The sequence below is a fragment of the Carassius auratus genome, chromosome 48, assembly GCF_003368295.1.
Source record: "Carassius auratus strain Wakin chromosome 48, ASM336829v1, whole genome shotgun sequence".
In the NCBI taxonomy this organism is placed as follows: Eukaryota; Metazoa; Chordata; class Actinopteri; order Cypriniformes; family Cyprinidae; genus Carassius; species Carassius auratus.
Genome location: NC_039290.1, coordinates 646,858 through 660,310, shown reverse-complemented (window position 1 = coordinate 660,310; position 13,453 = coordinate 646,858). Strand labels below are relative to the sequence as shown.

The window sequence follows — 13,453 nt, the reverse complement described above, 5'->3', positions numbered from 1 at the left end:
TTAAAAGGATAAATATAATGTGTCTGTATATAATTAAATGAAATTATAATTAATAAAATAAATATAACAACATAGTATAAAATCAAACTAAATAGTATAAAATATATATTTAAAAACCTATAAACTAATTTAAATAAATTCGAAAATAAAAGCAAAATATATTTGTTACTTTTTATATTTTTTATAATAGTTGATCTAAGAACATATGATACACAAAAATAAAAAAATACAAATTAAATTGAAAAATATGAAGTATAATTAAAAAGTACTAAAAGAAGGTTTTATTAACAAAAGATATAATACAATAAAATATGTAAAATAAATATTATAAGATATTAAATAAATTAATTTGCTACTTTTTATATATTAGGAACAAAATAAATATAAGAACATTTGATAAATAAAAATAATTTAAAAAAATATACCATATACTAGAAGTAAAACAAATTTTTTTATTAATAAACAATGAAATATTTATATGAATATATAAATATTTATAGAAATGTATATAAATACTTATAATTATTATAATTAATACATTAAAAATAATCTAAAATCACAAATAAAACTTAAAAATGTCTAAATCAAAAACAATATAAATACAGTAAAATATATATGAAACATGAAAATAATCTAAAATGTAGTTAAACGTGTAAATTATAAATGTTTATTTTATATAGATTTATATATTTACAATTAAATGTAATTACAATGAACATAAATTATATAATATAATATAATATAATATAATATAATATAATAAAGTAGAAGGTTCTATTTAGAGTTTTTGATTAGTTTAGTGATCCATACTTGCTTGAGATAAAACCATAGCAGTGTGTAATATGTCCTCATGTTCATAGCTGTGCAGTGTGTACTATTGTAATAATTCGGAGTAGAGTGTGTGTGCTCATCACATGGGATGGTACTAATACTATGAATAGAGAGAGAAGGAGAGACATTAGTCAGTTTTTCTGTAACCTTCACGTTTCAAAGCTGCATGTAATATTAAATAATCAAACTAATTAGTGTTTTTGTGTTTGTCATCCGTCCCACACACAGATCTAAATGAGTCTGACCTTCCCTTCTCTTGTCTTTTGTTCACCTGTGACGCAGGTTTGTTATTATGGTGTGTGTGTGTGTGTGTGTGTGTGACTAATGCAGCAGCAGATGGAGCTTCGTTCTTCTCATGCACTCGTTCACTGGGGTTTCCATTTGCTTTCACTTCATGAGTCTTTATCTGAGGACTGAATCAGTTCATGAAGCCTACATACTACACCTGTTTGTGTGTCTTTTTACTCTTTGTGAGTTTAATAGTCAGCGTGACGCTTTGTTTGTTAGTGATTAGCGCAGCTGCTCCGCAGTTTCATTAGGTGAAGGCATCGTATCATCACCGCCATAATTGTACACTAATTATATTTGCAGTAAGGTGATTTCTTTATTTCTCTAGCGGCGACTCTCCTGCTGCTAATAATCCTGACGCTGTTGTCATGAAAGTGTCCTTTGGAAAACTCCAACACAGCCGCCCGTTCAGTCGTTTCGTTTTATTAAAGCATGAATCATGGCTTAAATAAATCCTCAGTAAATGAAGTGTAGGACATTGTGGTAATTAATGTGAACGGTGTGATGGGCTTGTGAAAGCTTGTTTCCTCCGCCAGTGTGATATTAATAGATGTTTGTTGGGTGAATCTCAGGAAATCTGTCAAAAATGATTTTCAAGTCGTGTTTCACCACAAAAATGAATAAAAAATTAAATATAGAATATATAAATGTGTTTTACATAAAAACAACAAAGCTTGGTTTTAGGACCGTTTTTTTTTTTCAGACTGGATGATCTCTGATCTCAGATCTCCAGATCTCTGTGTGCAGCACAGTATAATGATATAATTATAATATAAGTAATATAAGTATAATTATATATTTTAATAATAATGATCACAGTTCTGTATACAATCATGAATTATGTTCTACAATGTAATTCATAGAAAATAGTGTCACAGTGTAAAAATAGGCTTAATATCCTCTTGTAAAAAAAAGTTTCCCCACTGTGAAATGTTTTAATGAGGTGGAACAATTACCGTATTTTCCGGACTATAAGTAGCACTTTTTTTTTTCATAGTTCGGCTGGTCCTGCCGACTTAAAGTCAGGTGCGACTTATTTATCAAAATTAATTTGACATGAACCGAGAGAAATGAACAAAGAGAAAACATTACCGTCTCCAGCCGTGAGAGGGCGCTGCTGCTCATTGCTCCTGTAGTCTACACTGAAGACATAGAGCGCCCTCTCGCAGCTGTAGACGGTAATGTTTTCCCTTGGTTCTTGGTTGTAAATAAATGCGACTTATAGTCCAGTGCGACTTATATATGTTTTTTTCCTCATCATGACGTATTTTTTGACTGATGCAAATTATACTCAGGTGCGACTTATAGTCCGAAAAATACGATAAGAATGTCAACCAGGATTATCTATGTCATTGTGGTTTGTATTTTCAGAACCTGTTGCTGTTGAACCCGAATGAGCGCTATCTGACTGAACAGAGTCTGAACCACCACGCCTTCCAGACTCAGCGCCTGACGGAGCGACCCGGCCCCCTCACACCCACACCCGCCCGCTCCTCCAAGAGGAAACCGCTCCTGGACAACAGCGCCCCCAGCAGGTCAGGAGGAGTAATGAAATCAGATTGAGGAGAGTCATTGTTACAGTGATGGCCAGTGCTTGGAATGGACAACTAGGGTACTTACAGTATACTGGCTAAATATGTGGTTAAGTCTCAATTAGTATACTATATTGTGGTTATGTGATCTGATTAAATTTACATTTCGAGAATAGTTGATTTCCCGTTTTTTATCCAGTTTTGTGAAAAATGTTTTTGGCTTTTGGCAACAAATAATGAGTGTTCATTTAGATTCATTATTCTGCAGATCAAAGTCAAGTGAAATTAAATATAAAGTCAATTTGAGTTTGGGATTATGGGATACAGAATATAACATAATGTGCTGTACTGCAAATATTGTTAAATTTAGTTGGTTATCAAGTAATACATACAAAAAATACTGTGCGCCAGATGCAGTGTGATAGATATATAGACAGATGGATGGATGGATGGACGGATGGACGGACGGACAGATAGATGGATGGATGGATAGATAGATAAAGGGATAGATGGACGGACAGATAAATAGATTGATAAAGTTATAGACAGACAGACAGACAGGGTGTATACTTAAAACAAATTTGTGTCTTTAGGGGTCATGTGGTCAAGAGTTCAAGTCACCATCGCTCAAACAGTCGTGACTGCTCCAGTCTGCCCCGTCATGGGCATGAAGACCTCCACCCGTCCAGCAGCGAGGTGTTCCTGAATGGGTCAGTACCATCTGCCAACAGCCTGAGCCCTGTGATGCACCCTAAATCCTTTCAGCCGCTCAACCGCTCTGCATCGTGCAGTAAAGACCTGGCCAGCCTGCAGCATGCTAAAGAGGCCAAATCTAAAGCGGGTGATTTTGACTTCGGTAAACCGACAGACGGACCGGGAGCCAAATACCTAAAATCCAATACGCCTCGCTCCCAGAACCGCCATTCCTTTGTGGAGGGGAAGACCAGCACGTTGGCGGGGGACCGGGAGAAACAGAGCCGCCACGGTTATGGCGATTCCACCGCGTCATCATCTTCATGTGGGAAGGGGACGTCCCCGTATCTGAGTTTGTCCAAGAGTCACGGAGTGCTTAGTGACGCCAAATCCGTGAGTAACCTCAGCGACATGCGACTGCACCCAGATGACCCCGCCGGCTCGCCACGTTACTTCCCTAGCAGCTGCTTGGACCTCAACATGAATCTGAACTTGCCGGCGCCAGGCAGCCCGTCCCTGCAACACGGGGAGCGTTCTGGACACAGTCCCGCAGTGGGGCGTCGCAGCAAACTGGAACGCGATGGAAGCACGATGGAGCCGTCCACCCGCCGCTCCTCATCCAGGCAAAAGAACCAGCAGCAGAGTGATGGAAACCCTGTCGATCCACTCGACCCCATAGGGGGTCTGTCTCTTTCGGCGCCCCGTGAATTCCCCTATGGCGTGGGCTACACCAGCCCATTTTCCTCCCAGCAGAGGCCACACAGGCACTCCATGTATGTGCGGAGGGAACGGGGGCGACCCCACGGAGGCGAAGCCGGCGGATTGGCAGTGGGACAAGGGATGCCCACTCGGGCCAGCAGTCTACAGTTCCTGACCCCTCAGCTACAGCATCGGACCCTGCCGAGACACATGGGCAGCGCTGTGCCACGGGACGCAGGAATAGACGATATTAGGGTTAGTCCAAACCTCTTTCACTTCTTTTAGTGATTTACCAGCACAGAGCATTGCGGCGTGCTTTCTGATGCCTGTGAGCATTTGTGAAGTGTGTAGATTTGGTCCAATGTTGGGTCTGGATCAGGAATGGTCAACTCTGGTCCTGAAGGACTTGTCCTGCAAAGTTTAGCTCCATCCCTAATCACACAACCTTGAAAAATACAACAGAAGATCTGTCTCTCTGTCTGTTTACCTGTTTGTCTGTCTCTCTGTCTTTCTGCCTGTCTGTCTGTCGCTCTCTCTGTCTGTCCGTCTGTCTGTCTGTCTCTGTCTCTGTCTCTCTGTCTCTCTGTCTGTCTCTGTCTCTCTGTCTCTCTGTCTGTCCGTCTGTCCGTCTGTCTGTCTGTCCGTCTGTCTGTCTGTCTGTTTGTCTTTCTGTCTGTCGCTCTCTCTGTCTGTCTCTGTCTCTCTGTCTGTCCGTCTGTCTGTCTGTTTATCTGTCTGTCTGTCTCTGTCTGTCTGTCTGTCTGTCTATCTTTCCGTCTGTCTGCCTGTCTGTCTGTCATTCTGTCTATATATCTGTCTGTTGTTCTATCTGTCTTGTCTGTCAATCTGTCTGTTGTTTTATCTATCTGTCTGTCTGTCTGTTGTTCTATCTGTCTTGTCTGTCAATCTATCTGTTGTTTTATCTATCTGTCTGTCTGTCTGTTTATCTTTCTATCTATCTTTCTGCCTGTCTGTACTTCGGTTTATCTATCTGTCTGTCTGTCGGTTTATCTTTCTATCTATCTCTCTCTGTCTGTCAGTCATTATGTCTTTCGTTTTATCTGTCTGTCACTCTATCTATATATCTGTCTGTATGTCGTTTTATCTATCTGTCTGTCTATCTATCTGTCTGTCTGTCTGTCTGTCTGCCTGTCTCTCTGTCTTTCTGTCTTTCTGTCTGTCTGTCTGTCTGTCTGTCTGTCTCTCTGTCTGTCTGCCATTCTGTCTATATATCTGTCTGTTGTTCTATCTGTCTTGTCTGTCAATCTGTCTGTTGTTTTATCTATCTGTCTGTCTGTATGTCGTTCTATCTGTCTTGTCTGTAAATCTGTCTATTGTTCTATCTTTCTGTCTGTCTGTCTGTCGGTTTATCTTTCTATCTATCTTTCTGCCTGTCTGTCTGTCTGTCGGTTTATCTTTCTATCTCTCTTTCTCTCTCTGTCTGTCTGTCAGTCATTATGTCTTTCGTTTTATCTGTCTCATTCTATCTATATGTCTATCTATCTATCTATCTATCTATCTATCTATCTATCTGTCTGTCTGTCTGTCTGTCTGTCTGTCTATCTATCTATCTATCTATCTATCTATCTATCTATCTATCTATCGGTCTGTCGGTTTATCTTTCTATCTCTCTATCTATCACTCTCTGTCTGTCTGTCATTATGTCTTTCGTTTTATCTGTCTGTCTGTCATTCTATCTATATATCTGTCTGTCTTTATGTCGTTTTATCTATCTATATATCTATCCATCTATCTATCTATCTGTCTGTCTGTCTGTCGTTCTGTCTGTTGTTTTATCGGTCTGTCTATCTATCTGTCCATCTATCTGTCTGTCTGTCTATCTGTCCGTCTGTATGACTGTCTGTCTGTCTATCTATCTATCTGTCTATCTCTCTGTCTGTCGTTTTATCTGTCTGTCTGTCTCTCTGTCTCTCTGTCTGTCTGTCATTTTATCTGTCTGTCTGCCTATCTATCTATCTGTCTGTCTATCTGTCCGTCTGTATGTCTGTCTCTCCGTCCGTTCCGTCCGTCTGTCTGTCTATCTATCTATCTGTCCGTCTGTTGTTTTATCTGTCTGTCTGTCATTTTTTCTATCTATCTATCTATCTATCTATCTATCTATCTATCTATCTATCTATCTATCTATCTATCTATCTATCTATCTGTCTATCTGTCTATCTGTCTATCTGTCGTTTTATCTGTCTATCTATCTATCTGTCTGTCTGTGTATTCTTCTGTCGTTCTGTCACTCTATCTGTGTATTATGTCTAGGTAGGCGTCTCACTAGGGTTTGTAACAGATGTCGTATGTGTAGGGTGTTTATATAAATGTGTGCCGGGCGCTTTGTGCTTCACCTGCTCTCATCTCTCCATAAACAGAGTGACCCCGCGGCTGCAGAGGTCAGTCACACACGACCTTTAATCCGGGAGTCCACACGGGACAACACTGCTGCCTTTCACGGGCCACGGCAAAAAAGCGAGGTCCGCACCATCCTGCTTTCCTTCTCTTTCACTGTACCTAAACCTCCTTCTCTTCATACTCCTGTTCCTGCTGCCCATTTTTCTGTTTGCTTTGCTCTCTCATTCAGAAGGAGGCATTTCAGTTGTGTTTCCTTTTGTTTGGAGTTTACGCACAGGGGAAATTATCGATGTTCATGATTAATAATGTCCTCAGTGTTTCTTTCAGCACATTTTTAGGATAACATGTTTGTGACAAATGTTGATGCTGCAGGGAGGCGTTTATCATGAGCAGCTCGCAGACGACAGCGGATCGGCTAAAGAGAACCGCATGATGTACAGCGACTCGGTTCCACGACGGGTCGGGAGCTTCTACAGGGGTCAGTCATCTCACACTTGCTTCTGATTTTAACAAATGTTATAGACAGTGTTGGACGTGACAAGCTACAGTACAAGAAATGTTTCAAGTTACAAGCTACTAAAGCATTGTTATTTGTAAATAAAAATAAAATTACATGTCACAATAATACAAGAATTATTTTCCTAATTTACTTTTTTGATTTATAATTTATTTGAATTGATTTGAGGTCACTTTCCTCGACCCTGATTGATCTCATTAATATGTTGATGTTTTTCTGTTTGGACCAGTGCCGTCTCCCAGACCCGATAACTCATTCCACGAGAGTTCAGGGGTCACGATGGACAGTAGTCATAACATACACCAACCCACATACGACCCGTGGTGAGCATGATGCACAAACACATTTCTGTCAAATGCTTTGACAGCCAAACAGGAAGTGAGAAACAGGAAATGGGTCTGAATACTAAATAAAAGGGTTTAAAATTCAAATGTTAATTATTCCTTGAAAATCATCGAAAAATTAAATCATAAAATATTTATCATTATTTTTATAATTAATTATAAACCATAATTAATATTTAATTGTTTTTATTGAATTACAATTTCTCAAGGAGGTTGACCAGTAATTTTTTTTTAATTAAAGCTAAAACCATTTAAAAAAAAATCTGTCCTTGAAATAAAACGTTAATTGAAAAAAAAAAATAAAATAAATAAATAAATATATAAATATATATATATATATATATATATATATATATATATATATATATATATATATATATATATATAATTTTGAGTATTTTATCACGAAGAACTAAATAACTAAAATTTAAATAAAAAATTAACTAAACTATGTAGAAATACTTTAAAAAATGAGAAAACCAAAATTAACAGAAAATTAAAAATATATATATTAAAAATAAAACTATTGATAAAAAACGAAACATATTAATAATATAACAGAATATGAATGCTAACCCTGTCAGAATATAAGCATGAGTTTTATGAAGTGTGTCTTGTTTGATGAGGACGGGGTCAGAGACGCAGGAGCCCTCCAAAGAGAAGGAGAAACAGGGCTTCTTCAGAACCATCAAGAAGAAGAAGAAGAAGTCACAAACCGTGAGTGTGTGTGTGTGTGTGTGTGTGTGGCTAGTGTAGTCTAAACGCAGCCCAGTCACCCGACTCTAGCCGTACTGTCACAGTTTAATGAACACTTCACATTATGACATTATATATTACACTTTTGCACACATCTGCAGATATTTTTCTGTGAAACACAGCAAGTATTTAGAAAACTTTTCATCACTCACTCTATTGTGTCCAGAAATCACCAAAAACAACCATAAAAGGCCTAAATTATTATATTCTATTGAAGTTAGATGATAGCTTATATATATATATATATATATATATATATATATATATACAAAACCATAAGATCGTAAGATCTGTGATGTCATCATGTCATTAGAATGGCTCCACCCATATTTGCATCCTGTGGTTGCCTGTGCAGAATTTGAATCTTATGATTTGTGGAGGTGATTGACAGCTCTGTGCTGCGTGTGATTGGTCAGGCTCAGAGTGAGGGGCCGGATCAGACGCGGATGCAGAAATCATCTCGCTCCTACACACACCAGAGCAGCAGACATCGCACCCGCAGCCGAGACCGAGAGCGCAGCCGCGACCGAGACCAGGATCAGGAGCGAGAGCCAGAGCGAGAGCCAGAGCGAGAGCCAGAGCGAGAGCGAGACTGGCCCGAAGAGAGAGAGCGAGGGCATCATACACACTCACAGGTACACACACGTCTTCAGTCTCTGGGGTGTATTTGTAGCAATAGACAAAAATTCAATGCATGGGTCAAAATGATCGATTTTTCTTTTATGCCAAAAATCATTAGGATATTAAGTAAAGATCATGTTCCATGAAGATATTTTGTAAATTTCCTACCGTAAATATATCAAAACGTAATTTTTGATTAGTAATATGCATTGCTAAGAACTTCATTTGGACAATTCATTTATGATTTTCTCAGTATTTAGATTTTTTTCAAATAGTTGCATCTCAGACAAATATCGTCCGATCTTAACAAACCATATAATTTGCATAATTTAATTGTTACTTTATTATAACACATTATATATAATATTAAAGTGTATTTAAGGTTTGAAATAAAACCTGGAATTGTTGAAATCATTTCAAATGCAGGAATAAAAAACCTACACATAAATAATGCATTATAGGGTTTATTAATAGTGCACTTGTGTGGTTACAGTTCATATGTTATATAATCAAGAGTCAGTTTGGGATTTTTAGAAATAATGCATTAAAATGCATATAAATAAATGATATATATGAAATATTAATAAATGTTATATATTAAAATATTCTGTTACATTTTTTTATGTATAATGCACTAAATTATATATAATGTTAATTATATAAATATATAACTTATATAAAAACATCTTTTTTATTTTTTAAATCCTGTATTAAATTTCATATAAATAAATTGTATAAAATATAAATAATATTTTAATTATATAAAAAGATTCAGTTTTTGATTTGTATAAATGATGCTTTAAATTACATAAATATAAAAAGCATAAGATATTTAAAAATAATAATTATAAAAAGAATTCTGTTTCAGATTTTCATAAATTATGCTTTAAATTACATACAAATAATTGTCAAATATACAGTATATAAAACATTTTTATAAAAAGATAGTTATTGATTTTTATAAATTATGCTTTGAATTTCATATAAATAAATTGTATAAAATATAAATAATAGTTTAATTATATAAAAAGATTCAGTTTTTGGTTTGTATAAATGATGCTTTAAATTGTGAAAATATGAAAAATATTTAAATTCTATTAAAAAAAAAATCCGTTTTTTGATTTTTTATAAATAGTATAAAATTTAAAGAATATTTATTTCTTTAAAAAGAGTTGGTTTTTGATTTTTATAAACTATGCTTTAAATCAATATCTAAAAGTAAGTGGTGCTGTGGAGTGTCTGATGTGTTGTGCTCCTCAGTAAAGTGCAGTGTTTCTCTCTCAGCCTCTGAAGTCTCTGCGAAAACTTCTTCATCTCTCCTCCTCCTCGTCCTCCAACCAAACCTCGGCAGATCTCCACTACCCCCTGCCCTCCTCTACAGGCGGAGGGAGTTTGGTGGAGCCCCGTGGCCTCGGCTCCATGCAGCACAAGGGCCGTTCGGCTGGAGTCCGGCTGGAGTCCGGCTGGCACTCCAGCGCTCTGGGACGTCCCGAGGGAAACCCGTATCCTGACCAGCTGACCTCCAAAACAGGCCCCAATGGCTTCGCTCGCCACTTTCGTTCACGTTTGCCAAACCTGAATGACCTTAAAGAGACAGCGCTGTGAGTCAGACTCACCGGGGCCCTCAAGGGCCTTCTTTTCTTGCGTATTAAGGGTAGGCCTATACGTCTTAATTTTTGCCATTTTACTTTTTTAGTTTTTAATACTTGATAGCACTTCTTTTATGTACTGTACTCTATCGGATAATACAGTTTAAAAGCAGATGACATAGCTCTATGTATGGCTTTAGTTTCTACTCTGGGTGTAGTATAAAAATATTATCTGATTCTGCATAGTTCCTCTTATATTTGGCTAAAGGTTCTAATAATTCATGTGTAGATGACAGTATTGGCATTTATTTTATAGTAATAGAATAAGACTATGGTATATACAGTATAGACATTGCAACTTTGTCTTTGAGTATTTCCTGGTTATAATTCGGTGAATATCAGTAGATCTTAAGAGTAACGGTAACGTTAACGGTAAGAATGTGTGGTTTTATGTGCGTGTGCTTCTCAGATAGCGCACGTATGTTGCTTTAAATGTGATATTTATGCAGAAATTAATTTTAAATTAAAAGGATGTCATTTTAGCAAATAATTCCGATTTTGATAGAAGTCTTCTGCTTAGGGAAGCTGCATTTATTTAATTAAAACTGCAGTGAAAACAGTAAAATTTCTAAATATTTGTACAATTTAAAAGAACTGTTTCTATGTGAAAATGTGTTAAATTATAATTTATTTCTGTGATGCACAGCTGTATTTTCAGCATCATTCCTCCAGTCTTCAGTGTCACATGATCTTCAGAAATCATGATGATATATATAAATATATATATATAGTTTTATTAAGCAAGGAGATAGTAAAAACATTCATAATGTTACAAATGTCATCAAAGAATCCTGAAACAAAAAAAAAATGTGTGTACCATTAATAATTAATAATGACTGAGCAGTAAATCTAGAATAATTAGAATGATTTCTGCAGTAATGCTGATGAAAATTCAGATTTGATCACAGGAATAAATTACATTTTACAATATATTCCCCTATATAACAGTTACTTTAAATTGTAAAATTATTTACAAATTTTTACTGCTTTTACTGTATTTTTAATCAAAGAAATGCAGGCTTGGTGAGCAGAAGAGACATTAAAATCATAATTATTCCCAACATCTGACCCGTAGTGTACTACAGATGATAAAAGTCTAAACAGGACAGAAAAAAGCATACGTGCGCTATCTGGGTTTCGTGTGGCTCTTTTGTTAGTCTTTACAAATCACAGCCAGTGTAATTTCTTAAGCCTTTTAAATGACAAGTGAAGCAAAAACATCAAGCAAATCTGACCAAATCACATGAAATGGAGTGGCGCCACCTGCTGGCCATTCAGATCCTCTGCAAAAAAGTCAAGAGTATGTGATGCCTTTTTATTTTTAAAGCAAGATTACTTTGTACTATATCTTATCAGTCTTTGATTCCCTCAGGTATAGAGTTGTTTGAACACTGCTAATACAGTTTTACATGCAATATCTGGATATCAGATGTCGAAGCTCTTTAGATGGTTTCTGTTTAGGGAGATAGAGCCAGTGTGTGTATACACGAGGAGGAGAAATAATAAGAATAATAATTTATGAATTGTATGCAATATGTATTTTGGCATTCGCCAGATAACCATCTTAATAAAGCTGAAGGTTCCTGGAGGCGTTTTGTTTCCTTTCAGCGTTTTCGTGTTTTAATGATTCATATGTCAGTCGTGTACACAGGATGTCAGACGCCAGGATTTCCTGGAAAACTGAGCTCGGTTACACATCAGAGATATGCGTCTCATTTTAGTTTCAGGGAATTATCCTCGAATCTTCGCGATTATTGAGAATATTGTTCACAGACTGGTCAGTTGTGTCTGAAGTTTATTCATCAGTCTCTGTGTGTTTCATTTAGCAGGAATATTATGACGGATGGTGTTTTACTCTGTAATCATGCGCTCTTCGGCTACAGTGATGGAGCTGAGATACTTATGAGCTCATTTTAATAATCATGAGACTTGTCTGTTTTTTTGTTTGTTTTTGTTTTTAAATCCATGAATAAATAAAATTCATACCAAATCAAACGTGATCTGTCCTTTAGCGGTGCACTTGAAAATGTCTTAAAGACCTGTTTTTACCATGTAAAACCATGTACTCTCTAGCACTGCATAGAACTGTTTATGTTTTGCTAGTAAACAGTAGGGATGTAATGATTAACCACGAGAAGGATGAAAATCAATTAAAATATGTAACGTTTTAAATCTTTGTTTATATGAATGTATGTGTGAGGGGATATTACTGTCTTTAGAAAAGTTTATATGGTATTTTTTTCTTCACATCTTGATTCTGTATGATGCATATTAAAGTTCATAAGTGAAGGGCTGCTTTGTTTACAGCGGTCACCAAGGAAACGCTTTAAGCTCCACCTGCCGCGGTGTTCATAACCGCTTTGTTTACAGCGGTAACCAAGGAAACGCTTTAAGCTCCACCTGCTACGGTATTCATAAGTGCATTGTTTACAGCGGTAACCAAGGAAACGCTTTAAGCTCCACCTGCAGCGGTGTTCATAACCGCTTTGTTTACAGCGGTAACCAAGGAAACGCTTTAAGCTCCACCTGCTACGGTATTCATAAGTGCATTGTTTACAGCGGTAACCAAGGAAACGCTTTAAGCTCCACCTGCAGCGGTGTTCATAACCGCTTTGTTTACAGCGGTAACCAAGGAAACGCTTTAAGCTCCACCTGCCGCGGTGTTCATAACCACTTTGTTTACAGCGGTAACCAAGGAAACGCTTTAAGCTCCACCTGCCGCGGTGTTCATAACCGCTTTGTTTACAGCGGTAACCAAGGAAACGCTTTAAGCTCCACCTGCAGCGGTGTTCATAACCGCTTTGTTTACAGCGGTAACCAAGGAAACGCTTTAAGCTCCACCTGCCGCGGTGTTCATAACCACTTTGTTTACAGCGGTAACCAAGGAAACGCTTTAAGCTCCACCTGCCGCGGTGTTCATAACCGCTTTGTTTACAGCGGTAACCAAGGAAACGCTTTAAGCTCCACCTGCAGCGGTGTTCATAACCGCTTTGTTTACAGCGGTAACCAAGGAAACGCTTTAAGCTCCACCTGCAGCAGTGTTCATAACCGCTTTGTTTACAGCGGTAACCAAGGAAACGCCTTAAGCTCCACCTGCTGCTGTGTTCATAACCGCTTTGTTTACAGCGGTAACCAAGGAAACGCCTTAAGCTCCACCTGCCTCGG

At 37.2% G+C, this 13,453-nt stretch overlaps 1 protein-coding gene across 3 annotated transcripts in view; it reads left to right on the top strand.

Moving 5' to 3' along the window:
* The window catches only part of LOC113065416 (cyclin-dependent kinase-like 5), a 38,630-nt gene extending 27,794 nt beyond the window's left edge, over positions 1–10,836 (top strand). For 2 of the 3 annotated variants that reach the window (XM_026236637.1, XM_026236638.1), the window contains exons 11-18: positions 2,491–2,654; positions 3,245–4,298; positions 6,422–6,523; positions 6,774–6,879; positions 7,148–7,241; positions 7,889–7,979; positions 8,435–8,653; positions 9,924–10,836. In XM_026236637.1, the coding sequence (XP_026092422.1) occupies positions 2,491–2,654; positions 3,245–4,298; positions 6,422–6,523; positions 6,774–6,879; positions 7,148–7,241; positions 7,889–7,979; positions 8,435–8,653; positions 9,924–10,244 (2,151 nt within the window). In that variant the 3' untranslated portion in view covers positions 10,245–10,836. The remainder of the gene's footprint in view (positions 1–2,490; positions 2,655–3,244; positions 4,299–6,421; positions 6,524–6,773; positions 6,880–7,147; positions 7,242–7,888; positions 7,980–8,434; positions 8,654–9,923) is intronic. The other variant, XM_026236639.1, reaches the window with a different exon arrangement.
* Positions 10,837–13,453: the final 2,617 nt, after the last annotated feature.